This window comes from Mchenga conophoros, linkage group LG6 (genome assembly GCF_057382185.1).
Source record: "Mchenga conophoros isolate Kocher_MC1m ecotype Shallow Benthic linkage group LG6, M_conophoros_male_GT1.1, whole genome shotgun sequence".
NCBI classification, from domain to species: Eukaryota; Metazoa; Chordata; class Actinopteri; order Cichliformes; family Cichlidae; genus Mchenga; species Mchenga conophoros.
In genome coordinates, this window is record NC_140531.1 from 13,359,421 (window position 1) to 13,385,185 (window position 25,765).

At 41.9% G+C, this 25,765-nt stretch overlaps 2 protein-coding genes across 4 annotated transcripts; both read right to left on the bottom strand.

Moving 5' to 3' along the window:
• Window positions 1-1,326: 1,326 nt before the first annotated feature.
• palb2 (partner and localizer of BRCA2) lies at window positions 1,327-11,359 on the bottom strand. 2 transcript variants are annotated; one of them, XM_085276283.1, is made up of 12 exons: window positions 9,568-11,359; window positions 9,430-9,489; window positions 9,160-9,340; window positions 7,592-9,025; window positions 4,791-6,118; window positions 4,504-4,656; window positions 4,102-4,121; window positions 3,086-3,232; window positions 2,824-2,940; window positions 2,342-2,429; window positions 2,076-2,251; window positions 1,327-1,986 (listed from the first exon to the last, which is right to left on the bottom strand). In XM_085276283.1, exons 1-12 carry the CDS (start codon window positions 9,643-9,645, stop codon window positions 1,761-1,763), a joined length of 4,008 nt encoding a protein of 1,335 aa, XP_085132409.1. In that variant the 5' UTR covers window positions 9,646-11,359; the 3' UTR covers window positions 1,327-1,760. The 2 variants fall into 2 exon arrangements, with proteins under 2 accessions (XP_085132409.1, XP_085132408.1); XM_085276282.1 differs by having other exon boundaries at window positions 4,102-4,184.
• A 183-nt stretch (window positions 11,360-11,542) lies between these two features.
• Window positions 11,543-19,922, bottom strand: LOC146572251 (retinol dehydrogenase 8-like). Of its 2 annotated transcripts, none has more exons than XM_085276285.1 (6): window positions 19,790-19,922; window positions 15,374-15,535; window positions 15,112-15,291; window positions 14,821-14,914; window positions 13,581-13,764; window positions 11,543-13,459 (listed from the first exon to the last, which is right to left on the bottom strand). In XM_085276285.1, the coding sequence occupies exons 1-6, from the start codon at window positions 19,893-19,895 to the stop codon at window positions 13,232-13,234; spliced, it is 954 nt and encodes a 317-aa protein (XP_085132411.1). In that variant the 5' UTR covers window positions 19,896-19,922; the 3' UTR covers window positions 11,543-13,231. The 2 variants fall into 2 exon arrangements, with proteins under 2 accessions (XP_085132411.1, XP_085132412.1); XM_085276286.1 differs by lacking the exon at window positions 19,790-19,922 and adding an exon at window positions 16,686-16,829 and having other exon boundaries at window positions 11,544-13,459.
• Window positions 19,923-25,765: the final 5,843 nt, after the last annotated feature.

Consider the following 25,765-nt stretch of genomic DNA (forward strand, 5'->3'; position numbering starts at 1 on the left):
ACAGTGTACCCATCTTCTGATGGCTGCTTCCAGTGGGATAATGCACCATGTCACAAAGTTCAAATCTTCTCTGGCTGCTTTTTTGAAGATGACAATGAGTTTACTGCACTCATTTCCACAGTCACCAGATCTATAAATAGAGCACTTTTGGGATGTGGTGAAATTCACATCATGGACAAATCTACACTATCTGTGTGATGCTATCATGGCAACATGGGCCACGATTTCCAAGGAATGTTTCCTGCACCTTTTGTAATCTTTGCTACGATTAATTAAAGCAGCCCTGAAGGTGAAGGGGGAGGGGCTAAAGTGTCCGGAAAGTGTATATTTTGGGGTAAGAATTTGAAACAACCCCCCCCCCAAACCGGATGTATTGCATTATTTTTTAACTGTCCTGTAGCTGGTAAATAATATAATATGAAATTTAAATTATATAGCTTTTATACCTGGTAAGCTCACGGTTATTTTGGGCTTTTAATGATTTCTCTAACTTTCATTTCATAACATACATCTGTTATGACTTTTTAAAAAGTAAGAGTGCACAAGCTTGAGTTTATTTTGGATTTTTTCAAAATAAAGTCCAAAGAACTCACGGACAGCCCACGTGTTTTATGGTCAGACAAGATAAAGCTTGAACTATTTGGTCACAGTGACAAGAGTAGGAGTTTGGGGGAGTAAAACTACAGAACACTGTAGTCAGCTGTACCAACTGACAGGCACAGTGGGGGTAGCATCATGCTCTGGGACTATTTTGCTGCCAGTGCTACTGGTGCATTGAAGAAAGTGGATGAAATTATGAGGATGGAAAAATGCCTTAAAATTCTTAAGTTTCACCTCAAACTCAAAAATATTCACTGTTTTAATAATTATTTAAAAGGACACATCAAAACTGGTTTTTGATTGGATAAAGCAGGCTAACACCAAACCTCTAAAATCTTGTTCCCAAACCCCCTTTTAAATATTTGTCGACAAACATTTAAAGCCGGGTTCATGCCCGATCAACTTGTTTAAATTCACCACCAATTCTGACAAGAATTACGATTAAATATCAGGACAGAATTATGACAAAAGCTTGCTGATGATTATCAAAAAGGATCTGGTCATCTTTCTAGGGGACGTTTAACACGGACAGCCGACGTTCACGTCCATGATGAGTGTAAGTAAACTTCTGGCCTTTAGTAATTTTATTACTACAGGATCCATTTCAGTAATATACTCGAGTAATCGTATTTCCAACGCTGCATACTTTTTAAAAACATGGTCTGTTGTTTTGAGCCACAGTTGTGGCTTAAAGTAGATAAAATGTACAGAAAATAAAGAATTCACAAATGTTTAATGTAAATCTTAAAACCAACTTTAGTAAGATTTCTTTTCTATATAACAAATACAACATACACATACATAAACAAGTCAAAAACAGCTGCAGTAATAAAACACACATTTCCAGTCTGACGTTACAGTGACCTAAAAGGAGCTCTAGGGTGTGACGTGTTAGAAAGCTTGTACAGCAGCGACTGGTTTATGGTACATGCTCAGTTTACAGTACATGAAAGCTCATGTTTTTGGATTTTTATGTTAAATTTACTCAAGCTGAAGGTAAATTCCTGAAATGCAATACAGTTTACAGCAGTAACCAAATCAAATGAAGGGAACGTGTCCGTGCCCCACCATGACGCTGAAACCCCCCAATGTCTTTATGTCAACGCAGACTGAAACAAAGATGTTTATATTTGATTAAAAAGTCGTCTAAAAGTCCGTTTTTAGCAGCAGCGTGAGTTCTGACTGTAGCAGTATAAAGTCACGTCTCCGTTGTGATGTCCAGTCACCAGCGTGTTTAATCCCCCCCATCGAGCCAGCTGCCAGCCTTCACTCTCTGGAGCCCACACCATCCTCGAAGCCCCCGGGTGCCCGAGCTCCCACACACAGGCGCAGCCGTTCTGACTCAGGCCCACCACGCCGGAGCCACTGACGTCGGCTTCACACAGCCTGTAGAGCAAAGTGACAGATGTAAATATGCCAGTGTGTTTGAAAAGTGACGCAGAAACACAAACCTCGTCTTCCATTCCTCATCTCACCTGCCAGCCCAGGTTTCCGGTGGGTACAGCTGAGTAGCGGGGATGGATTTTCCACTTAGAGGGTTAATGGCGACCAAGGAGAAAAATGCAGTCTTAGGATCTTTTATTTTTCCTTCTTTTTCTTCGTCTTCTAAAGAGCTTAGAAACTGATGCTGCAGCAGGACAAACAACACTCCCTGTGCACAAACACGCAAAGGACTTATATCATGTAAAGAATGACAGCGTTACAGGGGCATGGTTTTTTTGTTTTTACTGCTTTTACTTACACAGGAGGAATATCCTCTGAGGCAGGCTGTGTGAGAAAAACCCTCTCCAAAGAGGACTCTGCACAGCAGCTGTCCAGTCTTTAGATTCCTACAACAAACAGAAACAATTTAACTGTAAGCGGGAGCAGCTTCGAGGTAAAGATGAAGCTGCTGCTGAAATCACATTTCTTTCTATCAAAAACAAAACGACAGGAGGATTACGTTTTGTTTTGTGTTATTTAAGCTGTTTTTTCTGTCTGTAGGGGGCAGCAGAAACAAACAGATGAGTCTTTAAACTTCCTCTTGTCCCATCTGTTGTCAGTTGACACACTGACTGGTCAGGTGGTCCCGATGGAGCACAAGCCTACTGATGTCATTAGCTCTGTTTGAATAACTGATTCTAACAACATCAGAAACGAATGAAGAGCCAAAGAGAAACCCGAAACAGAATTCAGCAGTCTTGATCTTTAAATTAGACTTTTTATCATCACATTTATGTTTACCAGACAAAAAGGTGTCCGCCCTCATCTGTACCAATGAGAGCATCAGGAAGTCCGTCAACTGGTGCAAGCGCTCCCACGCAAACACCTGGAGATACCAGAGTCTGAGAGTTTGGTGAGCTGAGAGAAAAAGAAAAAGAAAAAAAGAGAAGTGAGACACGAATCGTGACAACTCTATGTAAGCTTCGGACCCCAAATGCAGATGTAGTCTGTGACATCGACACAATGAAAGGCGACAGCGGAGAGGAAAACTGTGATGTGTTACCTGTAGTCTGACAGCGTAAACACCTGCAGAGTGGAACCTGTGGCTGAGTGGGAGGTGGTCACCACTCTGGACCGGGACACACCAATCACTGCCTGAAGAATCCCCGCACAGAGCAATATTTGCATGAGGCTGGAGCATGACAGCACTCTGTGCACACAGACAACATACAAATATTTTACAAACTATACTGAACTTAATGAAAACTGCTCATTTGCACAGGCGAAGCAAAAACACACCCCGTGATTCAGCAGCTTGTAGAACCGCCTTTAGCAGGAATAACTTGAAATAATGGTTTCCTGTATGATTTTGTCAGTCTCTCACATCGTTGTGGAGGGATTTTGGTCCACTCTTTTTTACAGTGTTGCTTCAGTTCATTTAGGTCTGCAAGCACAGCTCTCTTAAGGTCCTGCCCCAGCATTTGGTTGAAGCTGAGGTCTGGACTTTGACGGCATCGTTGCACCTGAATCCTTTTCTTTTTCAGATATTGTGTTATAGATTTGCTGCTAGACTTGGAATCATTGTCCTGCTGTTAAAACCAATTTGGGACACGCTTTAGGTGTCAGACAGATTCCCTCACATTTGATTCTTAAATACTTTAATCAACTCAACGACTGCAAGGTACACTGGTCCTGTGACTGCAAAGCAAGTCAGAATCATCACCCGTGCTTTACAGCTGGTATGAGCTGTTTGTGCTGATGTGCTGTGTTTGGTTTTCTCCAAATATGTTGCTGTATTGTTGCCAAACATCTCCACTTTTGTTGAGAGCCTTTCTATTGGCAAACCTTCCAAACAAACCACTCATTTTCTGTATTTTTCTAATTGTAACGTCATGAACTGCAACATTTTAATCGAGGCCTGTAGAATTTGATTTGTCGATGATCAGTTAATCAAGTGCAGTTAATCAGTAGCACCTGGCTGGTCCTTACCCTCTTAATACCTATGGAAGCAGGAGGGGTGTACTTAGTTTTTACATGACAGTACATGGTAGAGATAATCATTTACGGTTTAGTATTCACCTCACTTCTCTGATTTCCAGCTGACCCAGAGTCACACAGATCAGCCCAGCAGCATCCGGGACATGAAACACACTGATCACTGGCTGCAAATAAACACCAATTACTGCCATGTGATTTTATGCATCTCCCAAACATTCAAACTGCAGTTTACTAATCACATTTATGTATAATTTATATTGTTTGTGCAATAACACTGAGCTACAACAAAGATGAAACTTATTCTAATACGTGGATTCTTTACGCTCATCTTTAACTATGTATTTATATTGTATAGCTAGGGCTCCTGGCAGATTACTGAAACCAGGTGTTAATCAGTGGAACAGTAAAAAAGAAAAAGTAGTTCTAGCTAATGTTCAAACCTCCACAGAGTCATTCTGATATGCAGGCCCATAAGAAACTCACCTCACTAAAGGTCCAGGTGTGTATTAATTTCCATTCAGATGCTGAAGCTTGACTCCAAAGGCACACTGCCCACTTTCCTGCTGCTGCTACACACAAAGTGTCTGAGGATCCAGGAAAACAGCAAGCATCTACCAGAATGCCTCCTGCTGCAGCCTGAACACACACAAAAAACTGTAACTCACTCAAGAACAATGTCACGGATGCTTTAGATGCACACACCCTTAAATTATATTTAAGCTAAATAATAATCTTTAACTATACAGCAACAGATAAAACAGTTTTTTTACCCTCAATGTGTGCATGTGTCTAATTACAAGTTCTTCTTTCGTTTCCTCTGTTCTCAGGTCCAACTGCCCAGCTGAGTCCTCCAGCTGATGGCCGGAGGGACTCGGGGGAGAAGTGAGTTCAACTGTGTGATGCTGATTGGCCCTAACTGGTGGCTTAGATAAATGGTGGATCTCTCCAGATGGAGAGAGAGCAGAGGGGCTAGGAGGGAGGTAAGTGATGGAGGGACAGGGAGACAGGGGTGGAGGAGAGAGAACCTGTCTGGAAGGGCTGTATGGTGGAGGCAGGTTGAGACAAGGGGCAGAGGGGGAGGAGGTCAGAGGGAGGCTGCAGGTGACAGGGTGGGGGGTGAGACCTAGGGAGGGTAGTTTTGGGCTGGTACTTAGGGTGGATGAAGGCAGGTGTGGGGTTATAAAGAGGGAGGGTGCTGAAGCCAGAGGGGAACTCAACATGAGCTGAGAGATGACACCGTGTGAAGATTTGGTCTGATTTTCAGGAAGTCTGTTTGGAGTCTTCAGAGGTTCTCCTGGAGGGTTTGTTTCATTACATGCTTGTTTATCAGCGCAGCTGCTGGAGGAGAGTTCCTCTACAGGTGACTCAAAGGAAACCAGCTCAGTGGTAACTTTATCTTCTTCACTGTGATTTATACACCTCAGATCCTCTGAAGCATGGACCACACCACAATATGTGTGTTTTTCAGGTTCAGGATGTTTTACTTTAAGTTTTTCTGGGTGATTGATGACATCATCATTCTCTGTGCAGACTGGTCTGTCTGCAGAGTTCATGAGAGTCTGAAGTTCAATATGAGAGTTCACAATCACAGTTTCCTTACAGACATTAGCACACTTTTGCCCCACTGGCTCTGTTGGGCTAGAGTGAGTCTCTGCCAAGCTCTGCTGCTCTTCAGTGAAGGAGTGCTTCATCACTTTATCTGTAAGCCTGTGTTCTTCTGATACACTCTGGATGTGTATGGACTGGGTAGCAGCCAGCTGTTCTGCATTATGACCTGGTGAACTTGCAATTGTGGGTGTGAGGCTTAGCGGGAGAGGAAGAGGCGTCGCTGCATCAGCGCCGGTGCATCGAAAGTCAAAGCGGCGCCAGCTGCTGCGTGTGTTGTAAGATGGGGATGAGAAAGGTTCAACTGCAGATTCTCCAGTGACTTGGCGAAGCTTGAGGAGCTTCAGGGAGGCAAACTGGTCATCTGGGAGATGAAAATCTTGGTGGGTGTCCAAGTTCATCAGCGGGCCAGACAACAGAGAGGGAAGACGAAGCAGAGACGTTTGAGCCGGTGACAAGGAGGGCAAGAGGAGAGATCGCCAGCTCGATGTACCTGAAGAACACAAAGTGGAAAATAAAAGCTTCAGTCAAAAACATGCTCGTCACTGTATATAGAACTTGTTATGTATATACTGGGTGATGACCTGACTGAAGGAACAACCTGTCAGTCATCATGTCAGTAGGTCTGTTCAGGGAACTTTAAAACAGTTAAACTGACACCAGACACCAAGCCAGACTTTCAGTGCACATCTACATTCATCTCCTCACAAAATAGCCTCTGTGTCATCTTAGATGCACTTCTTGTATCAAAAGAAGAAGTGCAGTTCTCTGCATTGGCTGTGGTTTCCTTCACACAACAAAAGTTTCCAGTTTCCATTCTTATAATTAACCTAATGCCGTCATTTCTTTGGCATTTCTACCCCTTTAATCACCACCATATGGCAACTGTGCACTGAGGGTTAGGATTCACGCTGAAGACAGAAGGTTCTTTTTGAAGGGTTATTATGGAAAAAATTAAAAGAGTGCATGCAAAGTGTGACACACTGAATTAAAAATTGCGGCTGTATATTGCAGCAAACTGTGCATTCAAGTGGGTCTCAGCAACATGTTTGGGAATTTCTGCTGATCTCTTATTTCCCAAGGGACTGCACAGCAGATGGATGCACGCTTGATTTGGCCCAGATTTTAAACCATCTCCTCCCAGTCTTAAACCAAGAATGTTTTGCATGTAAGGCAAATGTGCTAACCACTACACTGCAGAGGCACTCATTGCTTTATACCACTACATAACTGCATCGAAACATTGTGCTGTATCAAAATGTGCAACGCAAATAATGTTTTTAACGCTGTCTCTTTGGCCACAACAGTCAAATTAATCCAAAAGTCTTTGAGATGAGTCTCTCCAATTTCTGTGATGTTTTTATAATCTGAACGCGTGGAATATGTGTCAGATAAAGCATATAGACATGAACATAACCTTAAGGAGGAAGGTTGTTTTAGAAATGGGTGTAAATAGATCTTGCGCTCACCCTTTCGTCACAATTCACTTTATAGAGTGAACATAGGTCTCAGGGTATTTTTATAATGATGCACAGACACATAGACAAAGACTGATACCAGAGCCCAACAAATATATGACCAATAATGATAGACAATTGTCATTTAAACATGCAATATATGAGCCAATATTTCTTTCTTTCAGACACATGAAAAACAGATTATTCTAACGTTTGTTGTATGTGGTTATTTACGAGTCCTTACTGAGGTAATGTAATAATGCTGTTAAAAAGTTCACTTGTTTCACTGGGACAACAAATCAGAGATTATTCATTTACTGCCGACTCTGCTCAGATTAGCTGGTTGTTGGGACCTTGGAGAGTGCCCTCCTAACAAGTTATTTCATGTCTTTCTTAAAATTTGAATTTATCAGCCATTATAAATGCAGATACAGATCTATCAACAAATATCTGATATTACCCGAAATATACGCTGGGCTCTATTTGATTCATACTCATACAAGTCTTACTTTGGTTCATGTGTGGGGATCTGTAAGCCTTGTTGTTCCTCTTCATAAAGATTTCATAGACCTCCTCTGGATGTCCAGAGGCAGAGCTGGAAGAAGCTCTATTATCTCCAGAAGTAAGCGGAGGATCAGTGATGTGTGTGGGCACGTGCTGTGGTTCATTTGTTGCTAGGTCAGTTTCTCCTGGGATTGGGCATGGCTCTGGTCCATCAGCTTCTTGGAGAGACTGACAGGAAGAGACTGGAATGTCTGTAGGTTGGGGATCATCTGAGGTTTGCTCACCTGGTGACTGATGTGTGTTCAAACTAGAGGCTCGTCCGGTCTGAGATCTCCCTCTCCCCGTGCCTCTCTTCCTCTTCCGGCCTCGTGCTGGACGAGCAGACGTGGGAGAAAAACTAGAGTCCATCTGACAAGCTGAAATCTTACCAGAGTTCTGGCTGTGTTCAGCAGATGCACACACAGATGCAACAGCCTGTGATGGTTTGTTAGGGTCCCCAGATGCAGTTGTTAGAGAGAAGAAATCTGTCTGAGTGTGCGGCTGTGAAAGGTCGCTGCTCTGTGTGCTCCTGTTCTGTCCTTTGGCACGACCTCGACTCCTGCGATGTCGTCCCCTGCTCAGCTGGGACTCTATTACAGCCTGCATGTCAGGCTGGCTCTGTGAAAATGTCATCCGTCTTGTGGTTCGAACGTAGTATTCCACTGGGAAAAGTAGTCCCTCCACTAATGTACAGGAGTCCATAAGGCTCCCACTTTTTCCACCTCCAGTCAACTCATTCTTTTCCTCTTTTACTTCCACACTATAATCATGCCTTTTTTTACTTTCTGTTTTGTCCCCTACATTTTGTTCAGTGTCTTTACTAATGTTCTCTTCATTCCGTCCTCTACTATTTCCACCATCCTCTCCTCTCGCCCCTTCTTTTCTCGGTTTGTTTTGTGTGTCATCCTGCCCCTTGTTTTCAGTTTGTGTTGTGAGCAACAATGACTCAGGTTCTTTCTCCCCTTCACCTTTTTCCTCAGCATCTTTTTCCTTTTGTTCTTGGGATCTAGGGATGTCTTTTCCCTGAATATCCCCTGGTTCAGTATATCCATGTGTGCTCCAGTGTGTAAGCAGCAGAGAGGGAGACTCAGAATCTGTACCAGAAAAAAGCTCTTCACTTTCATTTATAGCATCTGCTTCATCTGATGTGAGTTTCTCCTCCTCTCCTGCTCTTTTGGCACTTTCCATCCCCTCACCCTGCTCCTGTCCCTTTTCATTGTTCTCTGTGCTCCTACTTTCCCAGCGTAGGCGGCTGCGTCGTGACCTGAGGCGCAGGGAAGAACCTGTTCTATAATCTGTAGGTTCAGCATGGCTGAGATCTGGCGTTTGCGGGCAAGCATCAGATGGAAGTGAGAACTTGATCACCTGGTTTCTCCTTGAGTTGTCAGATTCAGCTGGACCTGGCGAAAAATCAGATGATTTGTGAATTTCACTTTCTGCTTTTATTACAGGCCAAACACGCTGTGCCTCTGACAGTAATAACAGTGTAGTCTCATCCATATGACAAAGCAAATGTCCCATGATCAAGTGTTACCTTCAGTGTGTCTCTGGCTCTGAGTTAAGCCCTGAGCTGTGTCACCGCTGCGGTTCAGTATCAATGAAGAAGGATTGAGACAGAGATTTGATGCAGCCTCCGTGTCTCTTTGCTCCAGGTGGTTTTGTTCAGCGATCCTGCTCCTCACATGTTTCTGTACTGCCTCCAAGCGCTCGGCACGCTGTTTGCAGATGTATGCATATATATATATATATGAGACAAAAATGCTCTTTACATTTTTCTTTTTATAGCACAATGAAAGACACTCACCTGCAGTCTCTGGGCTGTCCTGAGATATTCCCTTTGTAATTCAGCCAACTTCCTACGAAGCTGAGAAAAGACAACATTAATCTCAGAGGTCATGGCAGCATTTTATGTGGCTCAGGTGTGAGGACAAATGCAGGTTACCTTCTCCTTATCATCAGAATGCAGCGTAGATCTCAGCTGCTCCTCACAGTGCAGAATATCTCCCACAGTGGTCTCCATGCTGCTCTCTGGTCACAGCAACACACGACTAAGACTTAAATGTAGCCATGACACGGCTTCTATGGCGCTAGCACAGCTGGCAGACGTAACCTTTGCCATATAGATTTCCCTAAAACTTTAGCTCACTTGACAATAACGTGATTTTTCTTTAACTGAAAAACCCACACGAAACATAAACGTTAGCAGCCAACAGCCGAAGCTTACACCGCTATTGATAAACACCGATACTTTATTAAATGTGCAACTTGCCTTTTACTGTAGTTCATGCTATTTCATAAGGTGAGCTCTTCAGTGACTACACCGGGCTACAAGTTTGTTTTGACGGTCGATTTGGCAGCTATCGATTTAGTTCTAATTTCCCGCGACTCACATCGCCAGGCACGAGCAGTCGAGCGCCGATGAGTCGATCAGCGGTAGGTAAATGAACCCGAGCGTTGCTGCCGCCCCCTCGTGTCTGGCTGCAGTGTAGGTCATAAACTAAGGAGCTTGGAAAGAAAAGCGGCTGGACTTCTTTACGTTTCTTGAAGACGTTTCACCTCCAGGAGCTTCTTCAATTCTAACACCCGATGGTGGAGAGTCCCAGGTCATAAACCCCGCCGCCTGTTATCCCCAAAGATTCCTTTTAAAATTATTATTAGTCCTCATCACGCTGATTTGTCTTTAAGGGATAATCATTCTCATAAGTTTTATTTTTACTATTAAAATTGGGGTGCAGCATTTTGATGACAGCTTTGATTGTCAGCTGCAGAAATAAAGTTCTTTGACGGCATTAAATAAAACCTGGCGTAAAGTCAAAGTTCTGTATTTAAATGCTGATCTGAAAACTTTAATCAGGAATTCTTTTACAGTGCATTTTGCCATACAGAATAATATTTTAAAGATATCATTTCTACAGGACTGAATAGTCCTGTACATACATCCTGTACATACCATCAGTATGTAAAAGTCCAGAGTCTCTGTGCATTATCTGAGGATCATGTGAAATAGCCTACTTGTAACATTACACAAAGCAAAGGTCGCTGTTACAGTGTTCAAAAAGTGCTGTTTTTGTTCAACATCAGTGGGGGATCTATGGTGGACGCCTGAAGACGATTTCCCTCTGAGGAGGCTGCTGGTGAAGATGTTTCTGACATGATTTCTACCTCACTTGGTCAACAGAACATCTGGCACAGGATAGCGGTGAAGAAAGAGAGGGAGAAAGCGGCTCTAAACCTCTGGACCCAGGAATCCAGGCCCAGCTTGGTCCTGATGATCTCCCTCATCCATTACCCCCCTCCAGGGTAATTATAGCTATTGATAACAAAGCAGATTCTGGGTCCTGCTGTAAAATGAAAATAATAAATTGTGCTTCTATGAAACCTTTGCTGTTGTGTTTATAAGTCGAACATTTTATTTAAAGTTTTCAGGCTCCAGAGCTCTCAATCTGCAATGGATGTAAAACTTTAAATCTTCAGTTTGATATCATTGTCAGTCTTATGCTAAAATCTCAAAAGACAACATTACATTTCCAGATTTAATTTTGATATTATCAGCAACTCTGGGCCTCTGTGGAGACTCAAAAATATTGTCAAACATATTGACAATGAGAGCAACACAAGTGTGTAGCATCACTAACTAGCTCACAACAAGCCTACCACAGCGCCCGTGCTAACTGTTAAACTTACAAAATCACGTTTAGCTTATATCAGTAAAAATAAAATGCATCAAATTGCTGCCAAACTAATTTTTTTCAGCCTGCTGAAATTCTTTGAACGTCTTAAATTATTAGCAGTAAAAAAATTACCCAACTAGCAAGCTGCCTACAAAAAAATCCAAACGAGGCCAAAGTATTTTAACTGGGCTAAAAATGCAAATAATGTAACAAAAACTTTGAATGACTTAAATAACTTAATAAATTAATAATTAATCAATATTTTATTTATTTATTAATTAAAAATCCTTAATGATAATAGGTGACACGAGGTGATTTTATTGCATAATCTTATTAAAATAGATTACTATTACAGTTTTATTAGTGGAAAGATAGACGGGTTTTGTACAGAGCCGTGTTTTCTGAAGACTGCGAGAAGCAGCTAGCACAGTTTTGAAAGACATAATTTGCCATGTTTAATCCCAAAGATGTTTACTTTAATATACTGATGAGAAAAAGAAATCAAACAATGATGCAGTGGCTACAGATCAGGCTACAGACGTGATGGAGTTCTCTCTGAACAAATTAGAGTGTCTTGGACTGATGAGGATAAAACAATGAAGTAAAGCAATGCTATGTTGTCTTGTAAGCGTGAATCCTGCTCGTTTAGCAGTCTGCATAGGATAACATCCTTTAAAATCTGCATCAATTAAACTGAACTGGGCTACAGTTTCTTCATATTCAGAAACATAACATCCTATAAAGGAGAACATAGATACATTATATTGTCAAAAGTATTCACTCAGTGATCCAAATTCTTGAATTACTACATGCACATGCAAACATTTGTGAAAGAATGGCTCGCTCTCAGGAGCTCAGTGAATTCGAGCATGGTACCGTGACATGATGCCACCTGTGCAACAAATAAGGTTGTGAAATTTCCTCACTACTAAATATTCCACAGCCAACTCCTAGCGGTAGTATAACAAAGTGGAAGTGATTGGGAACCAAACCAAGACAGCCACGAAGTGGGAGGCCATGTAAAAGTGGATGCTGAGGAGTATAGTGTCCGGAGGTCGCCAGCTTTCTGCAGAGTGTGTAGACCTCCAAACTTCATGTGGCCTTCAGATCAGCTCAAGAGCAGTATGTAGAGAGCTTCATGGAAAGGGTTTCCATCCAAGCTTTACATTAACAGAATGCAGAATGCAAAGCGTTGGATGCAGTGGTGAAAATGTGAGTTTGGACCGTATTTGTCTGACTGCACTGTGCCAAGTGTAAAGTTTGGTGGAGGGAGGATTATGGTGTGGCTTTGTTTTTCAGGAGTTTGGCTCGGCACCTTAGTTCCAGTGAAATATACTCTTAATCCTTCCGCATACCAAGATATTTTGGATAATTTCATGCTTCCAGCTGATTTTGGGAACTGTTCTAACATCTCTGAGCACTAGTGGAGAAAGCTCGGTCCGATAAGACATTGAAGTTGGGTGTAGAAAACCTTGACTGGCCTCCTCATCCAACATCATTGTCTGACCTTAGAAATGTGCTTCTGGAAGAATGATCAAAATTCCCAGAAACACATTCCTAAGCCTCGTGGAAAGCCTCCCCAGAAGAGTTGAAGCTGTTATAACTTCAAAGAGTGGACTAGCATCATATTGAACACTATGGATTATGAATGTGATGTCACTTAATGTGATATGAATGCAAAGGAGGATAAGTGAATACTTTTGGGAGTATAGTGTATTTCTCTTCACTACAATGCAGACTGCATATCAACAGCGTGAAATGTGAAAAGTGACAAAACTCGTTGAAAATGTTAGTGTAAGATTAGATTTCTTATCGTCTTCTTTATTTGCGATTGATTTGCAACTTTGGGTTGTTCATATTAGCAAAATGCATTTTTTGCAAAAGCCCAAAAGTAGACACTCATAGTGTTTGTGTTATTATTCAGACTGTTGCACACTAGTTTGGTGAAATTCTCCATTTCCTCACGAACCCAAAGGTGAGGCACTTCAGGACGGGCATGCCGACGTTCATCAAAGGACGCAGGGTAAAGAGCATGCAGTACAAGGCCTGGAGAGACAGGTGTCCAGTTTCATCGCCATATTTCAGCGCTAAAATGGGTGAGTACAGCGGGCTGGTCAGATTGTGGAAATATGGATTGCTGGCTTCGATCATGCTCATTGTACGCTACAAAGAAAGATAAGACAAATGGAAAGACACCATCTGCAGTCAGACTTAAAGGATTAATCCAAAAGGAGTCAGATGGATTAGACTGAGTGAGTCATAATGACACAGTTTATGAACTTACTTTGGCAATGTGATCAGGTGTTTGTCCCAGTATCTCAAATATATCCACAGCACCAGGGAGATAGAAATTCCTGAAGTAATTCACTGTGTCGGGATCAACACCAGGCCACTCCTTCTCTTTCATGCCCTGAATCATCTTTAACTCAAATTCTGTGTGCACGGGGCCTGGCTCCAGCATTGATAATCTACGGAGAGAAAAACACACAACAAAGAAGTAAACCACATGGCTTAGTTAAATAGATTAAAATGAGCTTTCACTGTTTTAAACACAAGTTTGCTCGGATTTTTGACACAACTGGATAGTTAAACTGTTTTGAATGAAAAAAGGAGGGAAAAAACCCCCAAACCAAAACATTCTTATGCTGTTCTGTTGGTTTTATCAGTTATTTGTTTAATCCCTTTTTTCAGATTGAAATTCAACTAACAAAATTTTTGGACAGTGGATTGCCATGTAAGTTTTTTTTAGAGTAAGTCATCTAACATGCCTGTTGATCCCTGAAATGTTCCTTAGCTCGGCCATTACGTTGATATTTATTGTTTTTTGTGAAATGTCTCGAGGTTATTAGACGGATCCTCTTGGGACCATAAATGTTTGGACAAAATGTCACGATAATGTTGAATATTTGTTGAACATTTCAGTTTGCACCAAAGTAGTAGTGTACCAACCAAAACAGTAACATGAAGCAGTTATTTGTATATTTTTTTTTACTTTTGCAGCTTATCCTACTTGATGCTGGAATTAGGGGGAGGCCTCTTTGATTGACAGGTATCCCAGCACAGGTACTTACAGCCTGCTAGACGGTCACTACTTCAGTGCATTAAACCGAACTTCTGCACCATGTGTGTGCTATTGGAGCCTTTTGAAGCTTTATTTAATGGATAATCTGAGTAATATTTTGATTTGCTGTTTGGTACAGGCCATCCAAGAAGTTTTTCTTTTGCAGCATTTTGTGGAGTCCAAAATCCCTGGATAATGTCACAGAGTCTACATCCATCTTTTATACTCTCTACAGGCGGGCCTACCTTGACAGATTACTACACTGAAATGTAATGTTCCTAAATCAGTTCCACCCCATGCTTTGCCTTCAAAATGTCAACAGTGTGACGGTGAAAAAACTTTCAGCTTGAGGCTTCCCAAACTAATGGAAATTCAGTGACTAATGGGTAACCTCAAAGTTTGTTTGTTCATCTTTTATTCACAGCCACTGATTACTGTCTTTTTAACAGTCAGTTGTACTCACATGACATTAAAACTCAAAAGCTGCGCAGCCAGACCCTCGCAGAAGCCCTCAAGAGCAAACTTGGAAGCTGCGTATACCTCGTTAAACGCCACCCCTGTGAAAAACAAAGCGTACATGTAACCTCACAGATCGGCTGTTCACACGTTTCTGAAGTCATACACATTAGTCTCTTCATATGTCCGCACTTCCATTAGCCTGCTGTCCACCCGCCTAACCGTCAAACTGAAGCTGACAGACGTGTTACTTCCCCCGCCACACCTCCTCTCCCTTCATACGTCTACGTCTGCTCACCTTGGAGTCCCATCACACTGCTGATCACTATGATGCGTCCCGCTCTCCTATTCTTCATGTCAGGCATCACCTCCTTGATCAGACGAACGAATCCATAGAAGTTGGTCTCAAAGACGTTGTTCATCTCGTCCATAGGGATGCTCTCCACTGGACCCACCAGGCCGATGCCTGCATTACTTACTGGTTTGGAGAAAAAGGATGAATTGAAGAAAAGGTGATATAGTATAGTATCAAAGTATAGTGATGCCTTCGTTGTACTCACTGAGGATGTCTATGTGTCGATCTTTGATGCTGTCGACACACTGTTTCACCGACTCGTCACTGCAGACGTCCAGTTCAGCCACAAAAACAGTTTTGCCGTACAAATCCCCAGCAGCTTTCACCAGATTATCTTTACGTTTCAGGTCACGCATCGTAGCTATTACTGCAGACAACATGGTGACAGAAAAGAGAAAAAAGACAAAAAATAATAAGCTGGGATTAATGTTCACATGTTTTGTTATCTTAGCCTCATTCTGTGATTTGTTTCATCTCTATCAGCTTTGCAAAAACAAGATTGCCACAGAAACGCGACATTTTTATTTAACCATTATTTATAGGTAATCCCACTGAGACTCAGTGTCTCATTTGTTTCTGTCATCTGTTTCAGACACACATATTAAAATTACAACAAAAGAAAGAAACAATAAATGTTTACACAGTCATATCAAAAGCAGGAACAAGTTCCCAGTGATGATTTCGCAAGGACATGGAAATGCAGTCGTGCTGAGAAGTGGCAAAAACTTTGGTTTGCTGAGTTTAGCCACTGCCACCCCATCCAGCTAGAGCCATCGTGCTATAAAGAAGACCTCCTCTGTGAAAACTGGAGAGAAACCCTGCCTCAAGCCAAAAACAAGGACGGGGCTTCTCTCTACAAACTTGAATTGGCAACTGCATGTTGCCCTTGACAAACAACTGAAGTTTTTGCAACATAATGTCACGACTTCACTCCAGCCATCAGAGATGATCATCATCTTAGCTGACAAAACACCTGATCACACTGGAACTCAGGAGCTGGAAGATCTATAAGCTCACAGAGGTTGGCTGGAGAGGTTTTGCAGGACTGTTCCTCTGGAAAGGCCTTAATCGACCAAATCCAAGATTGAAGCCACAGACAAAGCCACTGGATGGCTTTGGATTAAAAGCTGATCCATGGGTAGCTTCTGTTTGGATGCAAGTCTGGGCTTGATCAGCTCTTGCTGATTTTGAACGACCAGACCAAAACAGCCCCGTAACCCCTGAGAACCTAGAAGATGTATCTTACGCACCGTGAACCAATGCAACCTTCCATCTGTAAATAAATGATTAGGAAACCGCAGGTAAAATGCTTATATGCAGACAACATTGCAGAGTCAGACTAAGTTCAGTGTCTACAGCGGTATTCAAACTGACAAGGTATGAATGAGCACAAAAACAGTGTTTTTTATTTCACCCAATGAAAGGCTCTGGTGCAGCATCAACATAGGATTTACACATATTTTTGAGCTTTTACGTGAGAATTTTCAATCTGAATGAGCCTGTCCTTGTGTACATGCCTGTGGCAGAGGGGTGTGCTCCGCTGGAGGGGAGGGTTGGTGCAGCGGGCTCGAGGGGCACTGCCAGGGTGGCTGGCAGGGAAGCTGAAAGCACTTTAGAAAATGCATTTTCCCTGTTTCAGTGATGCCGGACATGGAGGAGAGGGAAGTTCAGGTGGTGATGGCTGGAAAGTGGCCGCAAAGCACAAAATCAGAATCAGAATCAGAATACTTTATTGATCCCTGGGGGAAATTATTTTTTGTTACAGTGCTCCATTTTAAACCAACATTAAGACAAGACAGACAATACACTAACTAAGAATAGTACAATATATACATATATATACATACATACATACATACATAAGTCACTCATAAATAAATAGTTGGAAAAGAAACATGTGTAGTTGTAGCAGCAAACAGTGTGTTAAGTGGATGCGTTGTACAGGGAGATGGCCACAGGCAGGAATGATTTCCTGTGTCGTTCAGTGGTGCTTTTCGGTAATCTCAGTCTCTCACTGAACGAGCTCCTGTGACTGACCAACATGTCATGGAGTGGGTGGGAGGTGTTATCCAACATTGTCTTTATCTTGGACAGCATCCGCCTCTCCGACACCACCTTGAGGGAGTCCAGCTCCATCCCCACAACATTGCTGGCCTTACGGATCAGTTTATTAAGTCTGTTGGCATCTGCGACCCTCAGCCTGCTCCCCCAGCATGCAACAGCATAGAGGATCGCACTGGCCAAATACTATATATAAAGCTATCAATAAAACAGTTCTCACAGCTCTTACTGTTCACAATGCGATCAACAGCTGTGAGTCAGGTGGAATAATATCCTATAGGTAAACATACAGGATAAAGTCCACACACATGGCCTTCATCCTGTGCGCACATGCCTACTTTTCATGATTCAAACATGTCTTATTTATTAGTTGTCACTTTCTAAATAGCAGAAGGGGAATTTATGCTATAGATAGCCACCATAGTAATGATAAACCTTAAGTAGCTTTCTGTGATGATGCATAGTATGCAGACTGGCATTAGCCTTGCCATGACACATCACCTGCCTGCTCCAAAAATAGCCCAGTCAGCCTTCACAGCCTCGTCCGTGAGATCCTTGAATAAAGCAATTATTACACTAACTGTGGCTGGCTTCCTCTTTTTACCTGTTGTCTGATGTTTTAAGAGAGACTAAGGTCGAAATTGGCAACACAGACATCTACACAGCAGCATGTAGCGAGCTAGGAGAGTGTTTCCTTTCACTGCAAAATGCAGTTTCTGGCCTTAATGTTGGAGCAATACCCTGAGCACCACTGACAATCACTGACCGCTTCGAAGTCCATAATCTTTCTAGTTACATTTTTCATCCTCTGAACAAGTAATTCTTGGCTATGGTTCTAGAGGTAGAGCAGGACATGTAATCTGAAGGTTGGTGATTTGATCTCTCACTGCTCTGGATGCCAAAGTCTACTTTTGAGTTTCCCAATACATTAATCACTGTGTGATTGAGTGAATGTGACATGTTGTATGAAGCACTCTAAGTGCTCGATCAAATTGGAAAAGTGCTATATACGAACCAGTTCATTTACCATTTAACATAAGATAAGACAAGATAGCCTTTAATAGTCCCACAGTTAAGAAATTTGCTTTGTTACAGCAGCAGAGTATAAGTATGCATTTTTCCCATGCTATGATATCATTGTTTATGACTGTTTAATAGTATCAAAAGACACAGAGAGGCATTAATATGACTAGCAGGAGAAATGGAACAGTAGAAAGGCAGCATTACATACATATATAATTAGCTGTGACTGGGTGATGTAATGATTTTTAACACAGGCCGTGTGTTCCTACAGTTTGGTATTGGATGTAACAGAGAGGGCGTAGGAGGCAGCCTTTGAAGGAGTGCACGCAGCTTTGATTTGGATTAGATCTGGTCTGATGCTGCAGAGTCTTAGTTTCTCTGGCAAAACTCGACGCGCTGTATTTCAGTGCAGACTGGCAAAAAATTGCTTCTCATGCTGGCGCACATGTCTGTAACAAGCTGTGCAAGTACTGGAGATCTGTTTTGTAGAGCTAACAGGTTTTTTGGCGATAACCTGAGAAAATGACAGCAGTTCTCTTCAGGAAATATATACAGTGGGGCAAAAAAGTATTTAGTCAGCCACCGATTGTGCAAGTTCCCCCACCTAAAATGATGACAGAGGTCAGTAATTTGCACCAGAGGTACACTTCAACTGTGAGAGACAGAATGTGAAAAAAAAAATCCATGAATCCACATGGTAGGATTTGTAAAGAATTTATTCGTAAATCAGGGTGGAAAATAAGTATTTGGTCAATAACAAAAATACAACTCAATACTTTGTAACATAACCTCTGTTGGCAATAACAGAGGTCAAACGTTTACTATAGGTCTTTACCAGGTTTGCACACACAGTAGCTGGTATTTTGGCCCATTCCTCCATGCAGATCTTCTCGAGAGCAGTGATGTTTTGGGGCTGTCGCCGAGCAACACTTATTTTCCACTCTAATTTACGAATAAATTCTTTACAAATCCTACCATGTGGATTCATGGATTTTTTTTCCACATTCTGTCTCTCACAGTTGAAGTGTACCTCTGGTGCAAATTACTGACCTCTGTCATCATTTTAGGTGGGGGAACTTGCACAATCGGTGGCTGACTAAATACTTTTTTGCCCCACTGTATGATATATGTGGCAGAATACTGTTGATGAGGACATGAACCATTTCCTTTAAATATCCTCAAATCATTGGTATTTGCACCTCCGCTTTTGCATTTCTGAAGCAAAGAGCTCCAAAGAAGGTCAACTTTGGCCTCCAGGTTCTACATAAAGTAAAAATTTCAGCCAATAGCTTTGTAAGAGACTTATTTGTTTTTTAAGAGTGTTGCATTACAAACACGATCATTTTACAACTTAACAACACTAAAAAAAGACAGTAGAGGATAAAGCTCCTGTGATAAATTATATTAGTTTTTAATTATTTCACTGAACTTTGTCTGTTTCCCTATGTCTTTTAACACAACTGTAGCCTGTTCTCGTGCCAGACCAGTTAAAATCTAATATATAGGTATCATCTACCTTCCTCACTCATGTACCCACCGTGATAGCGCTGCTTTTCATCCTCGGCCAGCATTACGGCAATCCTCAGGCCGATGCCGGAGGAACAGCCTGTGATCAGCACCACTTTCTGCCCATGTCTCTCCATGGCTCTGCTCAAACTGATACTAGCAGACAAGCAGCTCAGCAGGATGAGTGATACTTTCAGATGCAAGCCATTATAAGAGGATAAACTCAGAAAGGGAGTCACATGGACAGGCCACACACCACACAATGCATGAAGACTGGGATTATCCAACAGCTTTGCAGGCATAATATAACTGTTAAAACTGAAAAAAAGGACAGTAGCATGTGGAAGAACCATACACAACCACAGCAGCCTGTCACCTCATCATTGCAACTACTACTGTCTCATTCTTCAACCAGCATTTGTCACATCACCCAGTACGGTTGTTTTGGTCACTCTGGCACAAACAGGTTGTGATCCCATAAGTGTTCAGTGGGGTTGAGGTCGCTCCGTTCCATCCTCTCCAATCCCAAATTCTGGAGGCAGTCTCTGAAAAACCCCACTGTGTGTGAGCAGGTTTTTGTCATCTTAGAGGACAGAGTTGAGTCTCAGACTGTGGAGATATGGGATTGCCACTGGTTGCCATCTCATCTTGATATTTCTCTGCACTGAGATTGCTTCCAGTAAAGATGAGCCCTATTTTTCCAGTGAGGGAGATGCTGCCACACACTGTCACACTGCCTCCACCAAAAGCTGTTATTCTATCAGTGCAGCAATCAGCATAGTGTTCTCTGTGTCTTCTCCACACTTCGACCCCATGATCCAGCAGAATCTGGACTCATCACTGAACGTAACGTTCCTCCACAGCTTCAGGTTCCAGTGCACATGTTGGTGACACCAGTGTAAACGGGCCTGACAGTGAAGGGCAGTTATGGCAGGCCTCCTGACAGCTCTATGAGACCAGAGATTAGCTGTGTGCAGTCTGTTCTGGATTGTCTGGTTTTCTCTTTGTCCTGGAAACCTTCACTGCAAATCTGTAAAAGACTGCCTACAGTTCCTAAGTGCTGACAAGTTGAGGAATTGGTCTTCTTGGCACGCCCACTTTGTGGCGTGTGTCTCACATCCATTATATGGAACCTGGCCTTCAGTTTGGAGATTCAAAAAATGCTGTAGCTTGGCTTTGCAGAACACCATTTTCAGGTTACCCTGTGGCATGAGCCATGTCCAGATCAGTCACATGTGTCTGTGCCATGTGTCTGCGTGGAGCAGACACCAACTGTAGCAGGGTTCTGCTGCTGGTGTCAGTCAGGAGCCTGAATGTCAGCACCTGGGGTACCAGAAGTTCAAACAAAAGTCAACAGCAGAACAAGCTTTTTGGTACTGGCAGAGAAGTTTGGCAAGTTCTTCATGGGCGCAACTCAGATACTCAACTTTGCTGCTCAACCCACAAATGCATTTTTCTAATAAATGTGACACCATTTTAGGGGAAATAAAAAGACTTTCTAATGGTGTAATTTTTGTTGCTAAGAAGCATTGTTACAACAAAGAAATAATCCACCAAACACAAGTTTTTGTACTTTTTGTGTTAAGTTTAGATGTCAGCTTGTGTAGACCTCCACCAAGAAATTTGGCGACTCCCAGTGGTCAACATGATTACTTTCAATAGATAAACTTAAATTACTGAAATGTAATCAAAATATAAAGGGCAGTGTTGCGCTAGCAGCACAAAGGATAAAAATAGTATAATCTACAATAAAAACAACTTTGACAAAAGTACCAATTGTCCATACTGAAGGCCTTATATGTGAGGCAGTGCAAAATGTTATATACAGTAAACTGAAAAAAAGGCCATGTTGGATTTACTTGATTCAATAGTGGACATTGGTTGCACACAAATGTTTTGCTTTGGCAGAAACTTAAACAACTGAGTTAAATCAACACAACTTTTTCATATTCAATAAACGTGCATTTTGTGTTCATAAAACGCGATTGAAACATGTTTAAATGAAGTAAGTTGAGCTCTTGGAATATTTTAATCCTTCACAATTTTGTCATTTTATTTCAACACTATTCAATAACTTTTACCCCAATACTACTTGGTCACTTAAGTACGACATGTTGTCTTCATATTACATAATGTTCAACAAAGTCTAGAGTCTGGTTACCATGAAAACTGAATGGATCTACAACTTCCTCCTATCTTTATCCTGGTTGCAGGGGGGTTGGGAAATAACCCTGAAGGGATAGTTACAAGGCAGGGTACACCCTGGACAGCTCACAAGTCTATCGCAAACCACTATTTGCGCTTACATTGACAGGTAATTTAGAATCACCAGTTAACCTAACTCTAACAACTGCACGACTTTTAACTGTGGGAAGAAACCAGAATACCCAGAGAGAAACCTGCAAACTAGCCAGAATGTGGATTTGAACCCAGGACCTTCTTACTGTGAAGCAACAGCACTAACCACCATGCTACCAATCCAGACTTAACAAAAGTAGGAAAGCTATGATTTCAAGGCTTGATGCAGAATTTTTTTGTATGTTTTTGTCCTTGACAGGTTAATCCACAATAAATAGCAATAGCATGCACGTGGTGTGTGTGTAGTTGTCTGCCTCTTATAACTCCAGTGGTTTTCCTGCAGTTTGACATCTCGCGTGATCTTGTGAATTTCATGAGTTCAGAAACTAACCACTCTTACTAGATTGTATCATGTCAACAAGAACAAATTAAGTTGTTGAATTTCACACAGATCCTTCATGATTTAATTACGTTCATAGAAACATGAAATTATTGTGTTCAAATTACAAGTTAGACTTTTTTAATGTAACAACCACCCAATTTACCTTTTACGGTATACCAAAAAAAGTAGAGGCGACTGCTCAACTTGACTGAGATGGATGCCTTCCTGAAACCATGATCCAAAGCGCGTGAGACTGAAATCCCGTGCAGTGTCGTAGTAAGTTATTGACTGCACTCGAACATGATATGAACAATTTAATCTAGCCTCTCTGCATATCATGTAGTTTCTACACTATATAGTTACACTTAGCTTTAAAGCATGAGGCACTTGTGTTAAATACACGCAAGATGCTTATGTAAATCCAAAAGCTGGCCAATCCCTTTTTTTCAGTGTAAAGAGAATTCTAGCAAATAGTGTAAATGGCATTAATAAATGTACACCACTAATCTAAGAAGAACAGCAAAAAATGTTTGATACAAAAATTTGTAAATGTGTGTGGAAACTGTGGAAGCCTGACAGGTGTGTTTACCTGTCACAAAAAGGAGAGCACGGAGTGTTTTTTAGAGAATGGTATGAATGATTTCCTGATGCGTTCTTCATGGCAGAGAGGGTAAAGAAGGAGAAGGAGCTCAGCCCCCTCTGTAGTGAGGAGTTGTGGGGGGAGATGGGTTATTCATTGTGACTACTCCAGATTCCAGTTGAGGTTCCAGCTGTGCATTAAGTTGTTGAGTCTGATCAATTTACTTTAGCTTTTGTTCTAAGACAAAGAAATAAGACCATTAACACAATGGTGTGGATTCTTTTTTATTTTGGAGCACAAACATATACACACACGCACTTCAACACAAGACAGTAGCTTCCAGTCATACATTTAAGACAACCTACCTGAAGCAGGAGGTACAGGGACTTGGGAAATATGCCTGGAATCTATTCTCTTCTCCAGAAAATCAGCATGCATGTGTGCCAGAATCCAATTGAGTCTTGTTGCCAAAACAGTGCTGTTACTTGAAGAGCTCCTAATAATTATGACTAATAATATCACAAGTGCCTTTAAATATGAGATCATTTCCCTCTGAGAGTCTGATCATAAGCAACGTGCCGAAAATTGTGCTTACAAAGGAAATAATTGCTCTTTCCTTCTGATAATAATAATAATAATAAACTTTATTTATAAAGCACACTTAAAAACCAAGGGTATGCCAAGGTGCTTAACAAGTAAAATAGAGTATAGGAGGAGGATAATAGAAATAGGACCAAAGCAAGTACTAAATATGCAAGCAGATAACTGTCACTAATACATAGGAAAGCAACAGGTACAGAGCAAACAAGAATTTAAATGAGCATAAAAGTGCATGATATAAAATCATAAAAGAAATATTAACTAGAGGGAAAGGCAAGATTGAATAAGTGGGTTTTTAATCGTGATTTGAACAGTGCAATGGAATCAGATGCGCGGAGGTCGAGAGGAAGGGTATTCCACAGTACCGGGGCAGCCAGAGCAAACGCACGGTCACCCCGGGACTTCAGTCGAGATCTGGGTTGGGTCAGAAGTAGTTGAGTGGCAGATCTGAGTGTTCTAGCAGGAGTATGTGGTTTGAGAAGTTCACTAAGATAACTTGGCGCTAATTTATTAATAGTTTTGAAAGTAAGGAGTAATATTTTAAATTGAATACGGTACTTTATGGGCAGCCAATGCAGGCTAGCTAGGACAGGGGTAATATGGCAAAATTTCCTGGTACCAGTCAAAAGGCGGGCTGCTGCATTTTGGACTGTTTGCAGTTTAAGAAGAAGAGAAGAGGGAAGACCATAGTACAAGGAGTTACAATAATCCAACCTGGAGGTCACAAAAGCGTGAATAAACTTCTCCAGGTCCTCATGCGGAATATAATGCCTAGCCTTAGAGATAAGGCGCAGTTGGTGGAAGCTAGATCTCACTACAGCAGACACTTGCTTATCGAGTTTGAGCGAGCTATCCAGCAGTACACCCAAGTTACTGACATAGTCACAAGAAAAACTAGCAAAGGAACCCAGGGCAGCACAGAGTTGGGCACGAGGGATTTTACTGTTGAACACCACAATCTCAGTCTTCTTATCATTTAAAACGAGGGAATTACTCAGGAACCATTCTTTGACCTCCCGCATGCATTCTTGAAAGTAGTGCAGGGACACAGCAAGGTCGTCAGTAAGTTCAAAATAGATCTGTATGTCATCGGCATAACAGTGGAAGGCGATATTGTATTTTTCAAAGATTGCGCCTAGAGTTACTTTGTAATTCTCTGAGATAACTTACAGTATGTTGCCAAAAGTGTTTCTGTAGAAATAAAATAGAATAAAACTGAATTTATTTTAAGCCCAATCACAAAAACTGTAATGGGATTCCAGATTTGTGGAAAACCTGCAGCCAGATCACTCCATAAATAATAACAATAATAACAATAATACTAATTATAGTAGAAAATCACCCTTGTGCACTTTTTATGACAATATCCGTTGAAATTTGGTCAAAAATTTGCATGCACATACACACAAAAAAAGGAAAGAAAAATACACATCTTTTAGACATAACAAATGCAAATGAAGCATGTGTGTGCGCATGTGCGGAGTTCGCAGTCTGTTAGACTTCTTCATTCATAAACTTCTTGTACTCCCAGTGAGCTGCTTTAACTTTTGATAAGTTTCTGCAGAAATCAGGGAGCCTATTTTTCTTTTATCGTGCACATGTGAGAAGGCTATGGTGTGCGTCTGAAGAGAGCGTGGGGTGGGCAAAGACAGACAGGCACTGGAATTTGGAATCTGCAGCGGCATATTTTTATTAGTTGGGCAGCACCGCTGTCCTGTCCTAGCATGCTGTGTATGTGTGCCTTCAGAGGGGGGGAGCAGTCAGTGCAAAGTGGCACACTCGTGTTTGTAAAAGAGAGCAGTTCCCCCCCCCCGGTAGGTTATTATTAATATTAAAGTCTAATAACAAAAAAGTGTGCATGTGCTCGTGCGTGCCATCGCTGTATTGCAATCTGTGCTCGTGCACGCAGGGCACACAGGCGCGCCAAATCACAGAGACATCACATAATCCCTAAATCACTCATCCAGTATTGATGCTAAGAGTGACACGCGCAGTAATTATGGTTTGAGCACAGCCCCACGAGCCTAGATGGAGTCTCCGGGGAGGCAGGGAGGGAGGGGTCGCCCTGCAGAGGAGGAGAGGGGAGGGAGGGGAGAGAAAGTGAGGAAAGTTCTCTGCGGGTGAAGTTAGAAACACCTTCCCCCAGA

Coding starts and splice junctions, on each gene's coding strand:
- palb2 (XM_085276282.1), bottom strand. CDS start 9,645: ATGGAGACCACTGTGGGAGATATTCTGCACTGTGAGGAGCAGCTGAGA. Junction 9,026..9,159: donor GAGCCAGAGACACACTGAAG/GTAACACTTGAT, acceptor ATTTTTCGCCAG/GTCCAGCTGAATCTGACAAC. Junction 4,185..4,503: donor ACACCTGGACCTTTAGTGAG/GTGAGTTTCTTA, acceptor GTTTATTTGCAG/CCAGTGATCAGTGTGTTTCA.
- LOC146572251 (XM_085276285.1), bottom strand. CDS start 19,895: ATGGAGAGACATGGGCAGAAAGTGGTGCTGATCACAGGCTGTTCCTCC. Junction 15,536..19,789: donor TGAAAAGCAGCGCTATCACG/GTGGGTACATGA, acceptor TGTTGTCTGCAG/TAATAGCTACGATGCGTGAC. Junction 14,915..15,111: donor CAGTGTGATGGGACTCCAAG/GTGAGCAGACGT, acceptor TGTTTTTCACAG/GGGTGGCGTTTAACGAGGTA.